The sequence below is a fragment of the Macaca thibetana genome, chromosome 5 (assembly GCF_024542745.1).
Source record: "Macaca thibetana thibetana isolate TM-01 chromosome 5, ASM2454274v1, whole genome shotgun sequence".
NCBI classification, from domain to species: Eukaryota; Metazoa; Chordata; class Mammalia; order Primates; family Cercopithecidae; genus Macaca; species Macaca thibetana.
Window position 1 is genome coordinate 120,917,493 of NC_065582.1, and position 24,694 is coordinate 120,942,186.

At 41.3% G+C, this 24,694-nt stretch overlaps 1 protein-coding gene across 2 annotated transcripts in view; it reads right to left on the reverse strand.

Annotated features, from left to right (window-relative positions):
* The window catches only part of LOC126955126 (UDP-glucuronosyltransferase 2B20), a 32,891-nt gene extending 24,163 nt beyond the window's left edge, over positions 1–8,728 (reverse strand). The window contains exons 1-2 of one of the 2 annotated variants that reach the window (XM_050791387.1): positions 8,611–8,728; positions 430–1,217 (exon numbers count right to left, since the gene is read on the reverse strand). In XM_050791387.1, the coding sequence (XP_050647344.1) occupies positions 430–1,153 (724 nt within the window). In that variant the 5' untranslated portion in view covers positions 1,154–1,217; positions 8,611–8,728. Of the gene's footprint in view, positions 1–429; positions 1,218–8,524; positions 8,585–8,610 lie in introns of those variants that run through there. The other variant, XM_050791388.1, reaches the window with a different exon arrangement.
* Between the last annotated feature and the right edge of the window lie 15,966 nt (positions 8,729–24,694).

Sequence of the window (24,694 nt, forward strand, 5' to 3'; positions counted from 1 at the left end):
TAAATGAGAAAACTGAGGTACTCAAAGAGAAACAAATTCCTCAATCCTGCATTGCTAATTTTTCTAGAAATATGTGTAAATACTAAATTTATATGTCTGCCTTCATGAAGATTTTTTTGAGGTATCTATTGACTTTTTTTTAAAGATGAAAAAATGTATAGCAAAATGATATGTGATGAAATCATAAGCACTTTACATTGAAGGTTTATGATTCTTTGGGTGTCCTGTAGTAGTGATGGTCCCAGGGTTATAATTGATTCTATAAGGTCAACATTCTATAATATTTTTGAGATTGATAGATCATCTTACATTTGCAATTTGTAATTTCCCTTAAAAACACTATCTTCTGACATAGTATTTGTATAAGCTCACCTTCAAAGGCACAGAAAAGTTAGGACTTAATAAGCACTAATTGGACACATGACTTACCTAGAACTTCACTGTAAAACTGGTCCCACTTCTTTATATCATGTATTTGAAACCAAAAGTCAAAATAAAGCTTATGTATCATATTTTTTATCCTCTCTGTGAAAGTCATTTGATCACTTAATTCTGACATAACAACAGGTACATAGGAAGGAGGGAACAGAAATCCTCCACCATTCTTCTCAAATGTGTAGCCAACAGTGAAGCGGAGGCTGTACACAAAGGGTATGTTAAATAGCTCAGCCAGTAGCTCCCCACAGGGATTAAGGGCATCTGCCAGAATGACATCAAACTTTGTCTCTTTTAGTTTTGTCATAAGTTTCTTGTTCAAAACTGCATCTTTACAGAGCTTTTCACTATAGTAATAATATTCCCAACACAATTCTTGTAGTTTGGAAAAATACGACAAAAATGTACTTTTTGAAATACTATATGTCCAAATATCTAGCAGTTTCATAAGAGAATCTTCCATATCATTTTTAGTTAAAGATGTAGGATAAACTTCAAATTTAATAGCAGATGATTTACTGTCATTGACAAAAGTAGAAGCCGAGGATGTCAACACAGTCACCTCATGATCTCTCCGAACAAGCTCTTCCAGGATTGTCTTCATATTTATCCAATGGCTGTATTCTGTGGGCCACACCAGCACCTTTCCACAACTCCCAGAGCTAAAATAACAACTGAGTTGTAACAGCAGAAAGACTGACGTCCATTTCAGAGACATCCTGGTCTCATGCAATCCTTCTTTTCCAGTTGCTGTTTCTTTCTGTCATTTCTCATACTTAAATCTGAGGATAAATCAATCAAGTTAAAATATAACTGCTAAAGTTAAAAATAAACACATAATATTAACAGTCTGAATAGGTGCATGCCAAGGAGACAAACAAAAGATAGATGACCTCATATTTATTTTAGTGTGTTAGGTGTTCTTTTGTGTTTACAACTACTCTAGTCAAACAATAACTTTTATGACCCAGCATATGTAATATGTAAGTAATCTCTCTTATGTAATTATTTTATAATGCTGTTAAGAACAGTGGCAAATGAGAGGCTCCTGCGACTTCAATGCCCTGCACACAGAGAGATGAAGTAATTATACAACACAAACAGCATTTTTAATATCATGGTACAAGGAATGTCTTCTAAAACTTTGTTGATATATAATTCATATACCATATGATTCACCAATTAGTGTGTACAGTTCAGTGTTTCCTAGTATATTCACAGAATTTTACATCCACTACAACAATCAGTATTACCTCCAAAAAATTATATACAATAGCCTTTAACCTCCCACTCTAAAATTTTGCATCCATCCTACCCTAGGCAACCACTAATCTAATTTCTATCTCTATAGATTAGCATTTTCTCTACCTTTCAAAAAATAAATGAGGATTTTCCAGGGAACATGGCCGATGGGATGAAATTTCAGCTCTAGACAGAGCAGCATGTGGAGGCTTGCACTGTGAATTTTAGCTGCAGATCAACTGCAAGAACAGACCAGCAATTCTGAGAGGACCCACAGACCCTCTGCAGTAAGTGTACTGCTCCTGCAGGCCCTGGGAGACATACTAAATACTGTGAGTGCCCCAACAATGGAAGTGTCAAAGGGATAGCCCCCTCTCCCGAATACGCATCCCCACTGGAGAAGCTGAAGGTCTGTTTGTGGGAGAAGTTCCTGACTTTACCTGGAGCTGAGTCAAGTTAGAGAACCAAGCCAAGCAAAATACAGGGGTAGAGGAAGTAGCAGAAAGCCACTAGGAGCTCTCTGGATACCCAAGTGGCTCATTCCTGCCTGACGCCACAGGAATCCATCATGAGGGTGACCAGTGGAGCAGGGGGTTCAAAGATTCTCCTCAGAGCCTGAAAGCCTGAAGGGATGAGTAACTCCTCCCTTCTTAGGCCCAGTCCCAAGACACAAAACCACTTGCATCAGCAGCATGTGTCAGCAAGATAGAAGCAGGAAGGGAGCCGGCCAGAAGACACTTACCCTGGCTGGAAGACATGTACCCCTGAAGACCAAGAAAGAGGCTGTCCAGGTACTACATAGTAATCACGTTAGAGTGGGACACTTACTGTTTACAGAGGACTGTAAAACCCCTGTCCCATACTCACTTGGGACTGATGCCATTTTAGGCCTGAGCCCACCTGCACCCAGGCACTCATTAAAGCTGCATATTGCTCCACACAGCCTCATGTTGTCTGTTGGTGCACTCTGGGGGTTCAAATCGATTCAAGAACCTTACATCTGGTGGGAAAACCCGGGAGGGGCTCAGGTCTGTGTTGCTCGCAGACCTACCCATTCTCCCCAGAGAGCAGGCCACAGCAACCAGACAAAGGAAGCTCCTCAGCCTCCAGTTACCTCTCTGTGCATGCACATTGGTCACTGATCTCGCCTACTGGTAAGTTTCCCTGGGAGCCCAGTTAACAGGGGAAAATCTGCATGGCCTCTCTTAGTTTCTCTGGTCCAAAAATCCAGCATTGATCCAACAAGGTTCCAGCACGTGCCAGGCACTCACTGATCATCTGGTCTTAGGGGGATGCCACTAAGCCATTTGATCCCTTTCCGGGAACCAAAAAGGCAGCGGTGATGATAACTCCTTTTATCGTCTCCTTCCAGCTGTCCAGGACGGTCTCCTTTTTCCCTGTTCTCCTGAGCCTACTCTTTGATATGGAAAACTCCTGGTCCTCCATTCCAAAAAACAGCCTTCCAGGTTGCCTTATAAAAAATCTGCAAACTTTAGACCTCAGGCAAGACGTCCGCCCTAAGTGCCTTATCTTTTTTATACAATAAAGCCTGGTCAGACTGTGAATTAGATTAGATAACGAGTCCAGATGGCCCACAAATAGATCATTCTACTTTACAATTTCAACTGACTTAAGCAGTTATTGCCAGCCACTGGAAAAAATGGGGAGAAATTCCTTGTGTCCAGGACTTTTTGCACTCAGATCACAAACTGACCTCTGCAATTCTTGCTTACCTGTTCAAATCCTTCTCCATTCTCATCTCCCTCATCACCTTTCTCCTCCTGACCCTACCTCTTTTCCTCATTGGATCCAGCTGACTGCTGTCCACCCCTCCCAGCCCCTGCACCTCCATCTCAACCATCTTCATTAACTCCCCAAGCTTCCTCATTGTCTTCTCAGCCATCATCTTCCCAGCTGACATCACCTCCAAAATTAGCCACTTCTTTTCCTACACCGTCCTCTCCTCAGGACAACTCTAGCATTGCTTGTACTCATTCTCCTTCCTCACTGCCCTCTCCTGAAGCCCGTAAACCCATCAAGTCACCTTACATCCCTATCTGTCCTCCACTGCCTATCAACTCAACCCCCCTTTCCCCTTCAAACCCTCAGCAGGAACCCCTTCTGGCTTCTTCCTTCTCTCCTGCCCACACCAGCGTAGGCACCATCTTTGGCCCATGCACCACCCGTACTTCAGCGCCGGTGCTAGGTTCCCTACTTCAGGAAGTAGCAGGAACTGAAGGTATTGTTAGAATTCATGTTCCCTTCTTCCTCACTGATCTCTCTCAAATTAACAAAAGACTCAGTTCATTTTCAGAAGACCTTACCTCTTATATTAGGGAGTTTCAGTATACAGTCTTATGAACTAACCTGGCACGACCTCTACTTATCCTCTCTTCCACCCTCACCCCAGAAGACCGGGTCCATATTTGGACCCTAGCTCAGGTGTATGCTAATACAATTCATCACCAAGCTCCTGCCCAGCCTACTGGCACAGAGGCAGTCCTGAACCAGGAATCCCACCAGGATTGTCAAGACAGGGCCTCTGGACACTGCCATCAAGACCACATGATTGTGTGTCTCCTTGCAGGACTCAAAAAGGGTTCCCATAAAGTCGTAGACTATGAAAAACTTTCAGAAATCACCGAAGGTGCTGACAAAAACCCAACCCTTTTTCTCTTCTGTTTAACTGAAGTCATGAGAAAATATACCAACCTAGACCCAGCCAGCCCCAAAGGAACCACTATTTTAAACCTTTGCTTCCTCAACCAATCTACCCCTGACATTTGGCGCAAGCTTCAGAAGCTTGACTACGGCTCTCAAACCCCACAATGAAACCTTCTTAATTTAGCCTTCAAAGCCTTTAATAGTTGTGATGAGGAAAGTAAAAGAGAGAGAGAAAAAAAGGACAGTTTCAAATGCTTGCCTCCACCATCAGGGGCCCTGTAGGCCCATGGGGCTGCAGCTCCACACAGAGGCCTCCTAGCAATCCACCTCCACCTAGTGCCTATTATCAAGTGCGGCAATGAAGGCCACTGGTCTGGGCAATGCCCAAACCCAGGTAAGCCCACCAGGCCGTGCCCCCTCTGCAGAGGACCCCACTGGAAGTCAGACTGTAAGGAGCCCCAGCAAGGACCGCCCCCTTGCCTGCCCCAGCCGGCCAAAACCTCCTTCTCCGATCTCATCGTCCTTGCTGCTGAAGACGGACAGTGACCTGGAACAGACGCCCCAGCAACTACCATTGCTTCATCTGAGCCAAGGGTAACCCTGATGGTGGCAGGTAGGCCAGTATGTTTTTTGAAAATTAATATCAGGGCAACTTATTCTGTTTTACCTAAATTTTCAGGACCCAGCCAGTCCTCCCAAGTCTCTGTTGTGGGAATCAATGGACAAGTCTCCAAACTCCAAGTCCCCCCTCCACTTTTCTGCTCCTTGCACAACTTTTCCTTCGGTCACTCTTTCTTAGTCTTGCCCTCATGCCCAACTATGCTCCTAGGCAGAGACAACTTTTCAAAACTCCACACTGCTCTCCACTTCCACATTCCCCATAGTACCCAACACATCAACCCAGACCCCTCCAAGTCTTCTAACTTTTTTCTACTCCTCCGACTTCCCACCCTAAAACATTCAACTTTTCCTTATCCCCCATCTGTAGTTAACCCCACTTTTTGAGATACTTCTACACCCTCAGTCACAGAACACCACACTCCCATCCACACCACCCTTAAGAAGTCCACTCAGTTCCTATCACAGAAGCAGTATCCCATCCCCCAAGCAACTCTCAAAGGCCTAAAGCATATCATTTCTCTCCTCCTCACCAGTCACCTATTCAGCCCAACAAACTCTCCTTTTAACACACCAGTTCTACCCGTTAAAATGCCAGATGGAACTTATCACTTAATCCAGGACCTCAGTCTCATTAACCAAGCTCTACTCCCAGTAAGCCCAGTAGTTCCTAACCCATATACTTTACTTTCCACAATTCCCTCCAATGCCACTCATTTTTCTGTTCTAAACCTAAAGGATGCCTTTTTGCAATGCCTTTACACCCTGATTACCAGAACTTCTTTGCCTTTACGTGGGAAAGCTCCGACAACCACCTTTCATGTCAGCGCACCTGGTGTGTACTATCTCAAGGTTTTAGAGACAGCTCCCACCTTTTTGGGCAAGTCTTTGCTAGTGACTTCGGTACTTTATCCCTAAAATCGTCCTCTCTCCTTTAATATGTTAATAATCTGCTCCTGTGTAGCCCCTCTCAAAGAAACTGCAACACCCATACATACTATCTCTGTTTTAATCTTCTTGGCAGAACGGAGGTATCAGGTCTCCCCTAAGAAAGCACAAATATGCACCCCCCTAGTCACCTATCTAGGCCTAGCTCTTACCCGCTGAACCCAAGGTCTCACAACAGACCACATATCCCTCCTCCAGTCCCTCCCACCTCTGCAAACTAAGCAAGAAATGATCTCTTTTCCAGGATTAGTGAAATATTTTAGGCTCTGGGTTTCCTCCTTTGATCTACTTGCCAAACCGTTATACCAAGCTGCTAAAAGCCCTCTCCATGAGCCTTTAAAACCTGCACAGCCTATTATCCAACCTTTCCATGTACTCCAAAAGGCTCTTATCTCAGACCCCATCCTCACTCTCCCAGACCTCACTAAACCTTTCTCCCTCTATACTGATGAATGGCGTGGAGTTGCACTAGGTGTTCTAACCTAAACAGCTTGAAGCCACAGTTATCAGATGGCCTACCTGCCTCTGAGCATTGGTGGCAGCTGCTGTCCTCTCTGTTAAAAGCCTAAAACTATCTCTTCATGCCAACCTAACAGTTTATTCAACGCATAACATCAAAGACATGTTAGCTCACTGCAGTGTACTAAGTCTTTTCTCTGCCCCATATCTCCTCTAACTGTATGCTCTATTCATAGAAACTCCCCACATCACCATGCTAACCAGCTCCCATCTAAACCCAGCCATGCTCTTACCTGAAGTTACAACCGCCCAAAACTCTTATTCACACTCTTCTGTGTGAATACTGTTCAAACCTTTCTTATACCTTTTCCAAACCTAACAGACCAATCCCTTCCAGATGCCTCCTTTACTTAGTTTGTAGATGGCAGCTCCTTCCTACATCAAGGACACCGACATGCTGGCTATGCTATAGTGTCACAGCCCCCCTCAACACTATTGAAGCCAATCCGCTCCTCCTAGGCACCACCTCCCAAAAAGCTGAACTCATTGCCCTCACTTGAGCTCTCACTCTAACATCCAGAAAACAGATCAATACATTCAAATTCTCATTATACATTCCACGTAGTGCACTCATAATCATCCATCTGGAAAAAACAAGGTTTCCTAACTGTAAATAATACTCCTGTCATAAGTGGCTCTCTCATCAGCGAGCTCCTTCAAGCTGCCAAGCTCCCCCAGAAAGTTGCCATCATTCCTCGCAGGGGCCACCACACCCCAGACAATCCTAAATTGGATGGAAATGCCCTAGCAGATCAGGTAGACAAACAAGTAGCGCTACAACCTTGCAAAGGCCCGTTGCTATCCCTGTCCTTGTTCTCTCCTCTTTACTCCTCAGAAGAAAAAGAAGACTTCTGAGCCCAAAACCTTCAAAAGCAAGGATCTTGTTATGTCAAGGAAGGGTGCTTGTTCTTCCTTACTCTCAAAGCCTTCCTCATCTCCAAAGCCTCCACAATACTTTCCATGTTGGTTACCAGCCTCTCTTGCTACTTCTCCACCCTATTCTCACTTGTTCTCACCATTCCAGCCACGTTCAAGAAATTATCCTGTCCTGCTCTATCTACCCCTCAGTGTAACCCCAGGACTCCCTGCAGCCTCTGCCTTTTCCTACCCACCAAGCCCAGGGCCAGATACCTGGGGAAGATTGGCAAGTAGACTTCACTCATATGCCGCATGATAAATGACTCCGCTATCTTCTAGTCCTTGTCCGTACTTTCTCCGGTTAGGTAGAAGCATTCCCAACAACTTCAAAAGGTGCAAATATCATCACATAAACTCATCATGTATACAATTTCCCGTTTCAGACTCCCAACATCCATCCAGTCCGATAGTGGTCCTGCCTTCATCAGTCAAATTTCCCAAGGCATTTTTACATCCTTAAGAATAAAGTAAGTTCTCCACACACCCTACAGGCCTCAATCTTCAGGCAAGGCTGAAAAAATTAACTCTGTCCTTAAAGCCCAACTCACCAAGCTGGCTCTAGAAACCTGCCAGTCCTGGACAAAAAAAAAATCTCCCTTTTGCCCTCATGAGACTTTGCACAACAGCAAAAGCACCCTCTTTTTATAGTCTCTTTGAAATCATGTATGATCAAACATTCGTCTTGGGGCCTCCACCCTTATCAGACTCTGAGCCACTCAGGAGTAACCTCCCCTCCTTAATCCAGTCATGGTCTTTCATTTATGAAGCAGCAAATGAGGTCATGCCTCTCCCTGTTGACATCTCCTTGTCCTCTCAACCTAACTGTCTTGCAGGCACAGACGTGTAACCAGACAATCCAGACGGTGCTCCTGCTACAACGACATGCTGGATACCAACCAGTTTCTCAAGAATACCCCCAAAATTAAGGTTTTCTTTTCCCAAGGTGCCCATGCCAACCCCTATGTCATGCCTGAAGTAGTTATTGAGAAAGTCACCCCTTTTTCCTTTATTCTATAACCAAATAGACAAGAATGAAAGATTCTCCTTGAGGCCTGAAAGCTTGAAGGGATGAGTAACTCCTCCTCTCAGGTGCAGTCCCAAGACGCAAGGCCACTTGTGTCAGCAGCATGCATCAGCAAGATAGCAGAAGCAGGAAGAGAGCCAACTGGAAGACACCTACCCTGGCTGGAAGACACATACCCCTGAAGATCAAGAAAGAGGTTGTCTGGGTACTAGATAGCAGTCACACCAGACTGGGACACTTACTGTTTACAGAGGACTATAAAACCCCTGTCCCATCCTCACTTGGGGCTGATGCCATTTTAGGCCTTAGTCCGCCTGCACCCAGGTACTCATTAAAACAGCATGTTGTTCCACACTGTCTCGTGTTTTCTGTTGATGCGCTCTCGGAGTTTGAACTGTTACAAGAACATTACAGGGGTAAAAGTCCACAGTGAAAGGGATTTCTCTGCTGAACTTTGTAACAATTTGAACAGGTGAGAAGCCTCCTGGCCAGAAATTGGGGGAGGGCATGAATCCAGCTTGCAGACTTCACAGGCAGGGGAAGAACTAAAGCCCTTTTCTTTGCAGCTGGGATGTAGAAAACCTCAGGCAAATATTCAAGGCCAATTTGCCTTCCTCCTGGAAACAGACTCGGTATTGTTGCAGGGGCCACGGTGGAAGTGACAGTGGCCTTTCAGTGTGCATGAGAGCTGGGTGAGGCCTGTGACTGCTGGCTTTCCCCCACTTCCCTGACAACCTCATAACTCAGCAGAGGCAGCCATAATCCACCTAGGTACACAACTCCAGTGACCTGAGAATCTCACCCCTATCCCCCACAGCAGCCAAAGCAAGGCCTGCCCAAGGAGGGCCTGAGCTCAAACACGCCTAGACCTGCCCCCACCTGAAGGTCCTTCCCTAACCTCCCCCCACTCCCCCATAGCAGAAGACAGAGGACCTATAATCTTGGGAGTTCTAGGGCCCCGCTCAGCACCAGTCCCTCTCCACACTACTACAGCTGATGCTTTCTGGAAAGCACCACCTCCTGGCAGGAGGCCAACCAGCACAAAATAGACCATTAAGCCACCAAATCTAAGGATCCCCACAGAGTCCTTTATACCCTCCACCTGAACAGACACTGGTATCCACAGCTGAGAGATCCATAGATATTTCATATCACAGGACTCTGCAGACAACCCCCAGTACCAGCCTGGAGCTGGGTAGACTCGCTGGGTGGCTAGACCCAGAAGAGAGACAACAATCACTGTAGTTTGGCTCACAGGAAATCACATCCACAAAAAAAGGGGAGAGTACTACAACAAGGGAACACCCCGTGGGACAAAAAAAGTCCGAACAACAGTCTTCAGCCCCAGACCTTCCCTCAGACAGAGCCTACACAAATGAGAAGGAACCAGAACACCAACTCTGGGAATATGACAAAAGAAAGCTTGTTAACACCCCCCCCCCCCCACCCCGCGCTGAAAATCATGCTAGTTCACCAGTAATTTATGTAAATCAAGAAGTCCCTGATTTATCTGAAAAAGAATTCAGGGGGTTAGTTATTAATCTAATCAGGGAGGGACTAGAGAAAGGCAAAGCCCAATGTAAGGAAATCCAAAACATAATACAATAAGTGAAGAGAGAAATAGTCAATGAAATAACTGAAAGACAAAGAAATAAAAAATTCAGGAAACTTTGAACACACTTTTAGAAATGCAAAATGCTCAGGAAAATCTCAGCAATAGAATTGAACAAAGAGAAGAAAGAAATTCAGAACTCAAAGACAAGGTCTTCAAACTAACTTGATCCAATACAGAAAAAAAAAAATGAAAAAGGAAAAGAAAATATGAACAAAGACTCCAAGAAGTTTGGGACTACATTAAATGACCAATTCTAAGAAGAATCAGTATTCCTGAGGAAGAAGACAATTCAAAAACCTTGGAAATATATTTGGGGGAATAATTGAGGAAAACTTCCCCAGTCTTCCTAGAGACCCACACAAGAAGCACAAAGAACACCTGGGAAATTCATCGCAAAAAGATCTACACCTAGGCACATTGTCATCAGGTTATTCAAAGTTAAGGTGAAGGAAAGACCGGGCGTGGTGGCTCACGCCTGTAATCCCACTACTTTGGGAGGCCGAGACAGGCAGATCACGAGGTCAGGAGATTGAGGCCACCCTGGCTAACACGGTGAAACCCCATCTCTACTAAAAATACAAAAATTAGCCCGGCGCGGTGGCGGGCGCCTGTAGTCCCCACTACTCGGGAGGCTGAGGCAGGAAAATGGTGTGAACCTGGGAGGCGAAGTTTGCAGTGAGTGGAGATTGCACCACTGCACTCCAGCCTGGGCAACAGAGTGAGACTCCCTCTCAAAAAAAAAAAAAAAAAAAAAAAAAAAAAGATGAAGGAAAGAAGCCAGGCACGGTGGCTCATGCATGTAATCCCAACACTTTGGGAGGCTGAGGTGGGCAGACCACCTGAGGTCGGGAGTTCGAGACCAGCCTGACTAACATGGTGAAACCCCGTCTCTACTAAAAATACAAAAATTAGCCAGGCATGGTGGCATGCACCTGTAAGCCCAGCTACTCAGGAGGCTGAGGTGGGAGAATTGCTTGAACCCAAGAAGTAGAGGTTGTGGTGAGCCGAGATTATGCTGTTGCACTGTAACCTGGGCAAAAAGAGTGAAACTCCATCTCAAAAAAAAAAAAAAAAAAAAAAAAAAAAAAAAAAAAGGAAAGAATCTTAAGAGCTGTGAGAGAGAAGCAGCAGGTAACCTATAAAGGAAAACCTATTTGATTAACAGCAGATTTCTCAGCAGAAACCCTATAAACTAGAAAGGATTAGGGCCCTATCTTCAGCCTCTTCAAACAAAACAATTATCAGCTAAGAATTTTGTATCCAGTGAAACCAAGCATCATATATGAAGGAAAGATAGCCATTTTCAGAAAACAAATGCTGAGAGAATTCGCCATTACCAAGCCACCACTACAAGAACTGTTAAAGGAAATCTAAATCTTGAAATAAATTCTGGAAACACATCAAAACAGCATATCTTTAAAGCATAAATCACACAAGACCCAAAAGATCATTCAAGGCTGCTATGAACACCTTTATGCACATAAATTAGAAAACGTAGAAGAGATGGATAAATTCCTGGAAAAATACAACCTTCCTAACTTAAATCAGGAAGAATTAGATACCCTGAACATACCAATAAGAATCAGCAAGATTGAAATGGTAATTAAAAAATTTCCAACAAAAAAAGTCTAGGACCACACAGATTCACAGCAGAATTCTACCAGACATTCAAAGAAGAATTGGCACCAATCCTTTTGACACTATTCCGCAAGACAGAGAAAAGAGGAACCCTCCCTAATTCATTCTATGAAACCAGCATCTCCCTAATACCAAATCCAGAAAAGGACACAACCAAAAAAGAAAACTACAGACCTATACCCTTAATGAACATAAATGCTAAAATTCTTAACAAGATACTAGCTAACTGAATCCAACAATGTATCAAAAAGATAATCCACCATGACAACGTTAGTTTTATACCAGGGATGCAGGGATGTTTTAATACACACAAGTCAATAAATGTGGTACATCACATAAACAGAATTAAAAACAAAAATCACATGATCATCTCAATAGATGCAGAAAAAGCATTTGACAAAATCTAGCATTGCTTTATGATTAAAATTCTCAGCAAAATCAGCATACAAGGGAATACCTTAATATAATAAAAGCTATCTATGGCAAACCCTCAGCCAATGTAATACTGAATGGGGAAAAGGTGAAAGCATTCCCTCTGAGACTGGGAACAAGACAAGGATGCCCACTCTCACCACTCCTCTTCAACATAGTACTAGAAGTCCTAGCCAGAGCAATCAGAAAAGAGAAAGAAATAAAATCAGTAAAGAATCCAAATCAGTAAAGAAGAAGTCAAACTGTCCCTGTTTGCTAACAATATGATTGTTTACCTTGAAAATCCTAAGGACTCCTCCAGAAAGCATATAGAACTGATAAAAGAATACTGCAAAGTTTCCAGTGCAAGACTAATGTACACAAATCAGTAGCTCTTGTATACACCAAAAGCGACTAAGCAGAGTATCAAATCAAGAACTCAACCCATTTTACAATAGCTGCAAACAAATAAAGTAAAATAAAATACTTAGGAATATACCTAACAAAGGATTCAAAACACCTCTACAAGGAAAACTACAAATCACTGCTGAAAGATGTGTCATAGATGACACAAACAGATGGAAAAACACCCCATGCTCATGGATGGATAGAATAAATATTGTGAAAATGACCATACTGCCAAAAGCAATCTACAAATTCAATATAATCCCCATGAAAATACCATGATCATTCTTCACAGAATTAGAACAAACAATTTAAAATTCATATGGAACCAAAAAGGAGCCCACATAGCCAAAGCAAGACTAAGCAAAAAGAACAAATCTGGAGCCATCACGCTACCTGATTTCAAACTATACTCTAGGGCCATAGTCACCAAAACAGAGTGGTACTCATATAAAAATAGGCACATAGATGAATGGAACAGAATGGAGAACCCAGAAATAAACCCAAATACTTACAGCCAACTGATCTTTGATGAAGTAAACAGAAACATATAGTGGGGAAAGACACCCTTTACAACAAATGGTTCTGGGATAGTTGGCTAGTCACATGTAGAAGAATGAAACTGAATCCTTATCTCTCACTTTATGCAAAAATCAACTCAAAATGGATTAAAGACTGAAACCTAAGACCTGAAACTGGAACTCTAGAAGGTAACATTGGAAAAACCCTTCTAGGAGTTGGCTTAGGCAAGGATTTCATGACCAAAAACCCAAAAGCAAATGCAATAAAACCAAAGATAAATAGGTAGGACCTAATTAAACTAACTTTTGCACAGCAAAAGGAGCAGTCAGCGGAGTAAATGGACAACCCACAGAGTGGGAGAAAATCTTCTTAATCTATACCTATGGCAAAGTACTAATGTCCAGAATCTACAACGAACTCAAATAAATCAGTAAGAAAAAAAAATCCCCCCAAAAAGTGGGATAAGGACATGAATAGACAATTCTCAAAATAAGTATACAAATGACCAGTAAACTTATGAAAAAAGTGTTTGACATCACTAATGATCAGGGACATGCAAATCAAAACCACAATGCAATACCACCTTACTCCTTCAAGAATGGCCATAATAATAAAAAAAAAAAAATCAAAATACAGTAGATGTTGGCATGGATGCAGTGATCAGGGAACACTTCTACACTGGTGAGAATGTAAACTAGTACAGTCACTGTGGAAAACAGTGTGATGATTCCTTAAAGAACTAAGTTGAACTACCATTTGATCTGTAATCCCACTGCTGGGTATTTACCCAGAGGAAAAGAAGTCATTATTCAAAAAAGATACTTGCACATGCATGTTTACAGCAGCACAATCCACAACTGCAAAATTATTGAACTATCCCAAATGTCCATCAGTCAACAAATGGATAAACAAACTGTGGTATATCCATATGATGGAATATTACTCAGTGATAAAATTTAATGAATTAGTAATGTTTGCAATGACCTGGATGAGATTGGAGACTATTATACTAAGTGAAGTAACTCAGGAATGGAAAACCAAACATCGTATGTTCTCACTGATAATGTGAGAGCTAAGCTATGAGGACACAAAGGCATAAGAATGTTACAATGGACTTTGGAGACTTGGGCAGAAGAGTGGGAGGGGGCAAGGGATAAAAGACAACATATGTGGTACAGTGTATACTGCTTGGGTGATGGGTGCACCAGGATTTCACAAACCACCACTAAAGAACTTATGTAACCAAATACCACCTGTACCCCAATAACCTATGCAAAATAATACATTTTAAAAAATGAAATCGTACAATATATGGTCTTTTGTGAGTGGCTTGTTGTGTTTAGCATAATGTATTAAAGGTTCACCCATGGAATAGTGTATATAAGGACTTCATTTCTTTCTATTGTCAAATAGTACTCCAAAGTGCATATATACTCATTTTATCTGTTCATTTATCAGTTGATATACATTTATTTTTTTCCATTTTTGATGATTATGAATAATGCTGATTTACATTCATGTACAAGCTTTCTGTGGACATATTTTTATTTCTCTTGAGTGTATATCTAGAAGTGGAATTGCTGGATTATATGGTAAATGTATGTGTAACCTTTTGAGGAATTGCTAACTGGTTTTCACAATGGCTGAACTATTTTCCATTCTCACCACCAATGCATGATGGTTTTAATGTCTCCATAACCTTGTCAGTACTTGTTATCATATGTTTTTTTATTACAGCCAGTGTGAGTGAAGTGAAATCTCATTATGATTTATATTTCCTTCATATCTAACACTTTGGAGCATTTTTATGTGCTAATTAGTCATTATATATCTTCTTAGAAAAATTTCTATTTTGATGCTTTGCCCATTTTGATTAAATTATTTGTCTGCTTTTTGTGGACTTACATATTTAATATATTTTTCATATAAGTTCCTTATCATATATATGATATCCAAGAATATTATCTCATTTTTGGGTTGTCTTTTTACTTTCTTAATAATGTCCATTGAAACACAAAAATATTAATTTTGATGAAATCCTATGAATCAGCTTGAATTGGCTCACTTTTATTTTTAGTGTCATATCTACCAAACAATCCCCAAATGCAAAATCATGGACATAAGCCCCCATGTTTCATTATTAGAGTTTTACAGTTCTATTGCTTACATTCAGCTTTAACTAATTTTGAGTTAATTTTTGTAAGTGGTTTGAGGTAGGGGGCCCAACTCTAATTATTTCGTATGTGGATAATCACTTTTCCCAATTACGTTTGTTGAATAATCTATTCTTTGACCCATTAAATTGGGCACTTTTGTCAAAAACCATAAATGCATGAGTATATTCCTAGATTCTAAAATCTATTACACTGATTTATACGCCTATCTTAAGTCTGTATCACACTCTCTTGATTATTCTATATTGATATTTGTCTTTAAAAGCAGAAAGGGAAAGTCTTCCAACTTTGTTTTTTATTTTAAATTGTTTAAGCTATTTTTTTTCTTTTCTTCTCGTTTTTTTTTTTTTTAAATTTTTATTATTATTATACTTTAAGTTCTAGGGTACATGTGCATAACGTGCAGGTTTGTTACATATGTATACTTGTGCCACGTTGCTGTGCTGCACCCATCAACTCGTCAGCACCCATCAACTCGTCATTTACATCAGGTATAACTCCCAATGCAATCCCTCCGCCCTCCCCACTCCCCATGATAGGCCCCGGTGTGTGATGTTCCCCTTCCCGAGTCCAAGTGATCTCATTGTTCAGTTCCCAACTATGAGTGAGAACATGCGGTGTTTGGTTTTCTATTCTTGTGATAGTTTACTAAGAATGATGGTTTCCAGCTGCATCCATGTCCCTACAAAGGACATGAACTCATCCTTTTTGATGGCTGATAGTATTCCATGGTGTATATGTGCCACATTTTCTTAATCCAGTCTGTCACTGATGGACATTTGGGTTGATTCCAAGTCTTTGCTATTGTGAATAGTGCCGCAATAAACATACGTGTGCATGTGTCTTTATAGCAGCATGATTTATAATCCTTTGGGTATATCCCCAGTAATGGGATGGCTGGGTCATATGGTACATCTAGTTCTAGATCCTTGAGGAATCGTCATACTGTTTTCCATAATGGTTGAACTAGTTTACAATCCCACCAACAGTGTAAAAGTGTTCCTATTTCTCCACATCCTCTCCAGCACCTGTTGTTTCCTGACTTTTTAATGATCGCCATTCTAACTGGTGTGAGATGGTATCTCATTGTGGTTTTGATTTGCATTTCTCTGATGGCCAGTGATGATGAGCATTTTTTCATGTGTCTGTTGGCTGTATGAATTTCTTCTTTTGAGAAATGTCTGTTCATATCCTTTGCCCACTTTTTGATGGGGTTGTTTTTTTCTTGTAAATTTGTTTGAGTTCTTTGAAGGTTCTGGATATTAGCCCTTTGTCAGATGAGTAGATTGCAAACATTTTCTCCCATTCTGTAGGTTGCCTGTTCACTCTGAAGGTAGTTTCTTTTGCTGTGCAGAAGCTCTTTAGTTTAATGAGATCCCATTTGTCAATTTTGGCTTTTGCTGCCGTTGCTTTTGGTGTTTTAGACATGAAGTCTTTGCCCATGCCTATGTCCTGAATGGTACTACCTAGGTTTTCCTCTAGGGTTTTTATGGCATTCGGTCTAACATTTAAATCTCTAATCCATCCTGAATTAATTTTCATATACGGAGTAAGGAAAGGATCCAGTTTCAGCTTTCTACTTATGGCTAGCCAATTTTCCCAGCACCATTTATTAAATAGGGAATCCTTTCCCCATTTCTTGTTTCTCTCAGGTTTGTCAAAGATCAGATGGCTGTAGATGCGTGGTATTATTTCAGAGGACTCTGTTCTGTTCCATTGGTCTATATGTCTGTTTTGGTACCAGTACCATGCTGTTTTGGTTACTGTAGCCTTGTAGTATAGTTTGAAGTTAGGCAGCGTGATGCCTCCAGCTTTGTTCTTTTGACTTAGGTTTGTCTTGGAGATGTGGACTCTTTTTTGGTTCCATATGAACTTTAAAGGGTTTTTTTCCAGTTCTGTGAAGAAACTCATTGGTAGCTTGATGGGGATGGCATTGAATCTGTAAATAACCTTGGGCAGTATGGCCATTTTCACAATATTGATTCTTCCTATCCATGAGCATGGTATGTTCTTCCATTTGTTTGTGTCCTCTTTTATTTCACTGAGCAGTGGTTTGTAGTTCTCCTTGAAGAGGTCCTTTACATCCCTTGTAAGTTGGATTCCTAGGTATTTTATTCTCTTTGAAGCAATTGTGAATGGAAGTTCATTCCTGATTTGGCTCTCTGTTAGTCTGTTACTGGTGTATAAGAATGCTTGTGATTTTTGCACATTAATTTTGTATCCTGAGACTTTGCTGAAGTTGCTTATCAGCTTAAGGAGATTTTGGGCTGAGACAATGGGGTTTTCTAAATATACAATCATGTCATCTGCAAACAGGGACAATTTGACTTCTTCTTTTCCTAACTGAATACCCTTGATTTCTTTCTCTTGCCTGATTGCCCTAGCCAGAACTTCCAACACTATGTTGAATAGGAGTGGTGAGAGAGGGCATCCCTGTCTTGTGCCAGTTTTCAAAGGGAATTTTTCCAGTTTTTGCCCATTCAGTATGATATTGGCTGTGGGTTTGTCATAAATAGCTCTTATTATTTTGAGGTACGTTCCATCAATACCGAATTTATTGAGCGTTTTTAGCATGAAGGGCTGTTGAATTTTGTCAAAAGCCTTTTCTGCATCTATTGAGATAATCATGTGGTTCTTGTCTTTGGTTCTGTTTATATGCTGGATTATGTTTATTGATTTGAGAATGTTGAACCAGCCTTGCATCCCAGGGATGAAGCCCACTTGATCATGGTGGATAAGCTTTTTGATGTGTTGCTGAATCCGGTTTGCCAGTATTTTATTGAGGATTTTTGCATCGATGTTCATCAGGGATATTGGTCTAAAATTCTCTTTTTTTGTTGTGTCTCTGCCAGGCTTTGGTATCAGGATGATGTTGGCCTCATAAAATGAGTTAGGGAGGATTCCCTCTTTTTCTATTGATTGGAATAGTTTCAGAAGGAATGGTACCAACTCCTCCTTGTACCTCTGGTAGAATACAGCTGTGAATCCATCTGGTCCTGGACTTTTTTTGGTTGGTAGGCTATTAATTATTGCCTCAATTTCAGAGCCTGCTATTGGTCTATTCAGGGATTCAACTTCTTCCTGGTTTAGTCTTGGAAGAGTGTAAGTGTCCAGGAAATTATCCATTTCTTCTAGATTTTCCAGTTTATTTGCGTAGAGGTGTTTATAGTATTCTCTGATGGTAGTTTGTATTTCTGTGGGGTCGGTGGTGATATCCCCTTTATCATTTTTAATTGCGTCGATTTGATTCTTCTCTCTTTTCTTCTTTATTAGTCTTGCTAGTGGTCTGTCAATTTTGTTGATCTTTTCAAAACACCAACTCCTGGATTCATTGATTTTTTTGAGAGTTTTTTGTGTCTCTATCTCCTTCAGTTCTGCTCTGATCTTAGTTATTTCTTGCCTTCTGCTAGCTTTCGAATGTGTTTGCTCTTGCTTCTCTAGTTCTTTTAATTGCGATGTTAGAGTGTCAATTTTAGATCTTTCCTGCTTTCTCTTGTGGGCATTTAGTGCTATAAATTTCCCTCTACACACTGCTTTAAATGTGTCCCAGAGATTCTGGTATGTTGTATCTTTGTTCTCATTGGTTTCAAAGAACATCTTTATTTCTGCCTTCATTTCGTGATGTACCCAGTAGTCATTCAGGAGTAGGTTGTTCAGTTTCCATGTAGTTGAGCGGTTTTGATTGAGTTTCTTAGTCCTGAGTTCTAGTTTGATTGCACTGTGGTCTGAGAGACAGTTTGTTATAATTTCTGTTCTTGTACATTTGCTGAGGAGTGCTTTACTTCCAATTACGTGGCCGATTTTGGAGTAAGTACGATGTGGTGCTGAGAAGAATGTATATTCTCTTGATTTGGGGTGGAGAGTTCTATAGATGTCTATTAGGTCTGCTTGCTGCAGAGATGAGTTCAATTCCTGGATATCCTTGTTAACTTTCTGTCTCGTTGATCTGTCTAATGTTGACAGTGGACTGTTGAAGTTTCCCATTATTATTGTATGGGAGTCTAAGTCTCTTTGTAAGTCTCTAAGGATTTGCTTTATGAATCCGGGTGCTCCTGTATTGGGTGCATATATATTTAGGATAGTTAGCTCTTCCTGTTGAATTGATCCCTTTACCATTATGTAATGGCCTTCTTTGTCTCTTTTGATCTTTGATGGTTTAAAGTCTGTTTTATCAGAGACTAGTATTGCAATCCCCGCTTTTTTTTGTTCTCCATTTGCTTGGTAAATCTTCCTCCATCCCTTTATTTTGAGCCTATGTATGTCTCTGCGTGTGAGATGGGTCTCCTGAATACAGTAGACTGATGGGTCTTGACTCTTTATCCAGTTTGCCAGTCTGTGTCTTTTAATTGGAGCATTTAGTCCATTTACATTTAAGGTTAATATTGTTATGTGTGAACTTGATCCTGCCATTATGATATTAACTGGTTATTTTGCTCGTTAGTTGATACAGTTTCTTCCTAGCCTCGATGGTCTTTACATTTTGGCATGTTTTTGCAATGGCTGGTACCGGTGGTTCCTTTCCATGTTTAGTGCTTCCTTCAGGGTCTCTTGTAAGGCAGGCCTCGGGGTGACAAAATCTCTAAGCATTTGCTTATCTGTAAAGGATTTTATTTCTCCTTCACTTATGAAACTTAGTTTGGCTGGATATGAAATTCTGGGTTGAAAATTCTTTTCTTTAAGAATGTTGAATATTGGCCCCCACTCTCTTCTGGCTTGGAGAGTTTCTGCCGAGAGATCTGCTGTTAGTCTGATGGGCTTCCCTTTGTGGGTAACCCGACCTTTCTCTCTGGCTGCCCTTAAGATTTTTTCCTTCATTTCAACTTTGGTGAATCTGGCAATTATGTGTCTTGGAGTTGCTCTTCTCGAGGAGTATCTTTGTGGCGTTCTCTGAATTTCCTGAATTTGAATGTTGGCCTGCCCTACTAGGTTGGGGAAGTTCTCCTGGATGATATCCTGAAGAGTGTTTTCCAACTTGGTTCCATTTTCCCCCTCACTTTCAGGCACCCCAATCAGACGTAGATTTGGTCTTTTTCCATAATCCCATACTTCTTGCAGGCTTTGTTGATTTCTTTTTCTTCTTTTTTCTTTTGGTTTCTCTTCTTGCTTCATTTCATTCATTTGATCCTCAATCGCTGATACTCTTTCTTCCAGTTGATCGAGTCGCTTACTGAAGCTTGTGCATTTGTCACGTATTTCTCGTGTCATGGTTTTCATCTCTTTCATTTCGTTTATGACCTTCTCTGTATTAATTACTCTAGCCATCAATTCTTCCACTTTTTTTTCAAGATTTTTAGTTTCTTTGCGCTGGGTACGTAATTCCTCCTTTAGCTCTGAGAAATTTGATGGACTGAAGCCTTCTTCTCTCATCTCGTCAAAGTCATTCTCCGTCCAGCTTTGATCCGTTGCTGGCGATGAGCTGCATTCCTTTGCCGGAGGAGATGCGCTCTTATTTTTTGATTTTCCAGCTTTTCTGCCCTGCTTTTTCCCCATCTTTGTGGTTTTATCTGCCTCTGGTCTTTGATGATGGTGATGTACTGATGGGGTTTTGGTGTAGGTGTCCTTCCTGTTTGATAGTTTTCCTTCTAACAGTCAGGACCCTCAGCTGTAGGTCTGTTGGAGATTGCATGAGGTCCACTCCAGACCCTGTTTGCCTGGGTATCAGCAGCAGAGGCTGCAGAAGATAGAATATTTCTGAACAGCGAGTGTACCTGTCTGATTCTTGCTTTGGAATCTTCCTCTCAGGGGTGTACTCCACCCTGTGAGGTGTGGGGTGTCAGACTGCCCCTAGTGGGGGATGTCTCCCAGTTAGGCTACTCAGGGGTCAGGGACCCACTTGAGCAGGGAGTCTGTCCCTTCTCAGATCTCAACCTCCGTGTTGGGAGATCCACTGCTCTCTTCAAAGCTGTCAGACAGAGTCGTTTGCGTCTGCAGAGGTTTCGGCTGTGTTTGTTATTGCCCTGTCCCCAGAGGTGGAGTCTACAGAGACAGGCAGGTTTCCTTGAGCTGCTGTGAGCTCCACCCAGTTCGAGCTTCCGAGCAGCTTTGTTTACCTACTTAAGCCTCAGCAATGGCGGGCGCCCCTCCCCCAGTCTCGCTGCTGCCTTGCCGGTAGATCACAGACTGCTCTGCTAGCAATGAGGGAGGCTCCGTGGGTGTGGGACCCTCCCGGCTAGGTGTGGGATATGATCTCCTGGTGCGCCTGTTTGCTTAAAGTGCAGTATTGGGGTGGGAGTTACCCGATTTTCCAGGTGTTGTGTGTCTCAGTTCCCCTGGCTAGGAAAAGGGATTCCCTTCCCCCTTGCAATTCCCAGGTGAGGCAATGCGTCGCCCTGCTTCATCTCTCGCTGGTCAGGCTGCAGCAGCTGACCAGCCGTGATCGTCTGGCACTCCCCAGTGAGATGAACCCAGTACCTCAGTTGAAAATGCAGAAATCACCGGTCTTCTGTGTCGCTCGCGCTGGGAGTTGGAGACTGGAGCTGTTCCTATTCGGCCATCTTGCTCCGCCCTCTGTATAAACATCCTTGTAGGTTGGTGACAATTTTGGATCTAGATTGAAGTGACAATTACACAGTACTGTGAATGCCTTGTGAATGCCACTGAATTGTTCACTTTTAAATGGTTAAAATAGTACATGTTATTTTATGTAATTTTACCTCAAATATTAAAAAAAAGACATGTAAACATGTGGCTGATCAAATTTTGCTCACAGGACCCAATGGATTTGTCAGTCATCGGTTAATTAAATTATCATAAATTTAATTCTGACATATTTAAAATAACAAATTCTGTCATTTTTGTCATTTACATTTGAACTATGATACATTTAAAATATATGAAGCATTTTAGGTAAGGACTCAAATCGTGAAAATCTTTCTGTCTACTTAATAATTATTATAATTCATGCAAATTTCATTTGCTGCATACAGCCACTGTAGTGCTTTACCAAGTTAATACACCCAACCTTTCATCAGCCACATGAGGTAGATAATGGCATTATTCCATCTCCGTTTCACTGATGGAGAAGTTGAGGCATAGAGGTAAGGCAACTTGCCAAACCCCACATAATTCTGTAGTGGTTTTGCAAGGACTTGAATCCAAGCTAACTGGATCCAGAGTGCCAGAGCTGTTAACCACCATGCTATGCTGACTCCCCTTTCTGGGCTACAGTTATTTTCAAAATATTACATTTGTAGTTTCCATTTTCTTGCCTCTATATTAATTGTATGTTATTATGAATGTATAATTAAGATTTTAGAAATATCATTTTAGTTTTCTATCACTTCATAACCCTCAACCGTGGGGACTTTGAAAAACAATAAGCATTTTATTAGAACTCTCATAGCATGAGTTTTGGGTGGGCTGAGCCAGGTGGTTCATACAGAGTATTTCTCAGGTCGTTACTTTCATATGATGGCTGGGGATGTAATCATCTGAAGGTCATTAATTCACATACTTAGTGATTGATGTCAAAAGACTGAAATTCCTTTTTGACTGAATAATCCTGACTTCCTAGTCTCCTCTCTGAACCTCTCCCCAAACTGTCATTTGTCATCAGGACTTTGGGTGTAACACAGGGCTCCAAAGTGTACAGAGGGAGAAAAAGAGAGAGAATGAAAAATGACAGAGAGAGAGATAGAAAGAGATATAAATAATAAAAAAAAGACAGACAGAGACAGAGAGACAGACAGAGATAATGTACAGTCTTTTCTAATAGTCTTGTTCCACTATACTTTTTTGCTGAGACAGCCACAAGCCTTGCTAAAGTTCAAGGGGAGGGACCATGGTTTGATTCGAATGTCACAGTATTTGCAGTCATGTCTCAAAATCTCCAAAATATAAGCTGTTGAGTTAGTCAACAGAAGTCACTGTGCAACTAGCAAATTCATTATATATTGACAATAGAAACAGAGTAAAATCATAAAAGTGTATGAATTTAAACTTTTACACCTACTGAAACATTTATTATGGATTGTAAAATATTTATTCATAGATATTTTAAATACAAAATAGGTTTCCTATGAACAGACCTCAAATTAATCATATGGCGTAGAATACTGAAGTGATCATAAGTGGATCAATTCTTTCCCACTTATTCTATTGAAGACACATACACTTCTACAAGAAAAAATGACATAGAACAACATATAGAGCCTAGTATAAAATGATGGAAGAGTCAGGCATGGTGACTCACACCTATAATCTCAGTGAAATGTCAAAAGTTCTTCTTGCCTTAGCCATGCCAAAGAATTGGACTGAGAGAAAAAACAAAAAAACAAAAAAGCTGTAGACTTTATTGAGCAGAGTGACAGTACAAAGCTTCCACAGCGTGGAAGGGGTCCCGTGCGGGTAGCCAGAGTTAAAACGTGCTGTTGCCTTTTAAATTATTTAAGGCGGGAAATACGTGCAGAGGGAAGATGTTACTAGAGTGAGAAACAAACGCAGTAAATTATTTTGTGACATGTCTTAGATTTTGAGGAAAACTGGAATTGTAACTTAGGTTTTATCTACTTTCTTGCAGCGGCCTGGCAAAGGAGATAGGATTTTACAGGAGTTTACAAAGTATGTTTACAGGGAATCGGAATTGGGAGCATGGATAAGGCATCTGGTCTCAGAAAAAAAGGGGTTTTAACTTTCCTTTTAGTTTTAGGGGAGCGGGAAGGGAGAGAGGACACTGGGAAGCTTACAGCAGAATTTTCGCTGCTTATAGCTTTCTTGAGGAAGAAAATACATGCACAAATTCTGATGTTAGGAATATTTTAAGCATATATCTTCAATATTATTCATCCAGGACCAAAGTAAGTTCTGATGTAGGAAATGAGTGAGTTTCACAGCTTTCTGAGCCCCTACTGGACCCAGGAAGCCCAGCTGGCCCCTCCTTTCATCAGCACTTTGGGAAGTCATGGTGGGTGGATCGCCTGAGGTCAGCAGTTTGAAACCAGTCTGGCCAGAAAGGTGAAACCTCGTCTCTACTAAAAATACAAAAATTAGCCAGATATGGTGGCGGGTGACTGTCATCCCAGCTATTCGGGAGGTTGAGACATGTGAATTGCTTTAACCGGGAGGCAGAGGTTGCAGTGAGGAGAGACTGTACCCCTGCACTCCAGCCTGGGCATTAGAGTGAGTTTCTGTCTCAAAAAAAAAAAAAAAAAAAAAAAAAAAAAAGAAAAAGAAGGAAGGATGTTTACAAATTGTTAAAATCAGAGGGAATTTTGTGAATAGATTCTTGTAAGAGCTGTGACAAAGTGACTTTTGGGTGGAAAACTTATGAGACATAGTCCCTAGAAGTAGGAAAAAAAATTTACTCTACAGGGTGCATTGACATCCTGTTATAAAATAAATACGGAAAAAATATGTGGTACTAGAGATCTCCCTAGACTGCAGCAGAGACAATTGAAAAAAACTGTGAAGGATGTTCCTACAATACAGAACATGAGGGATGTTGCAGAAAGCAACACCTGTTGAAGATTTCCTCAAGAAAACAACATGAGGAACTAAGCAGTCATACAAAATTGGAAGATTTGCCCTCAAGGATTCTAGATAGAGGGAACAATCAGAATGAGA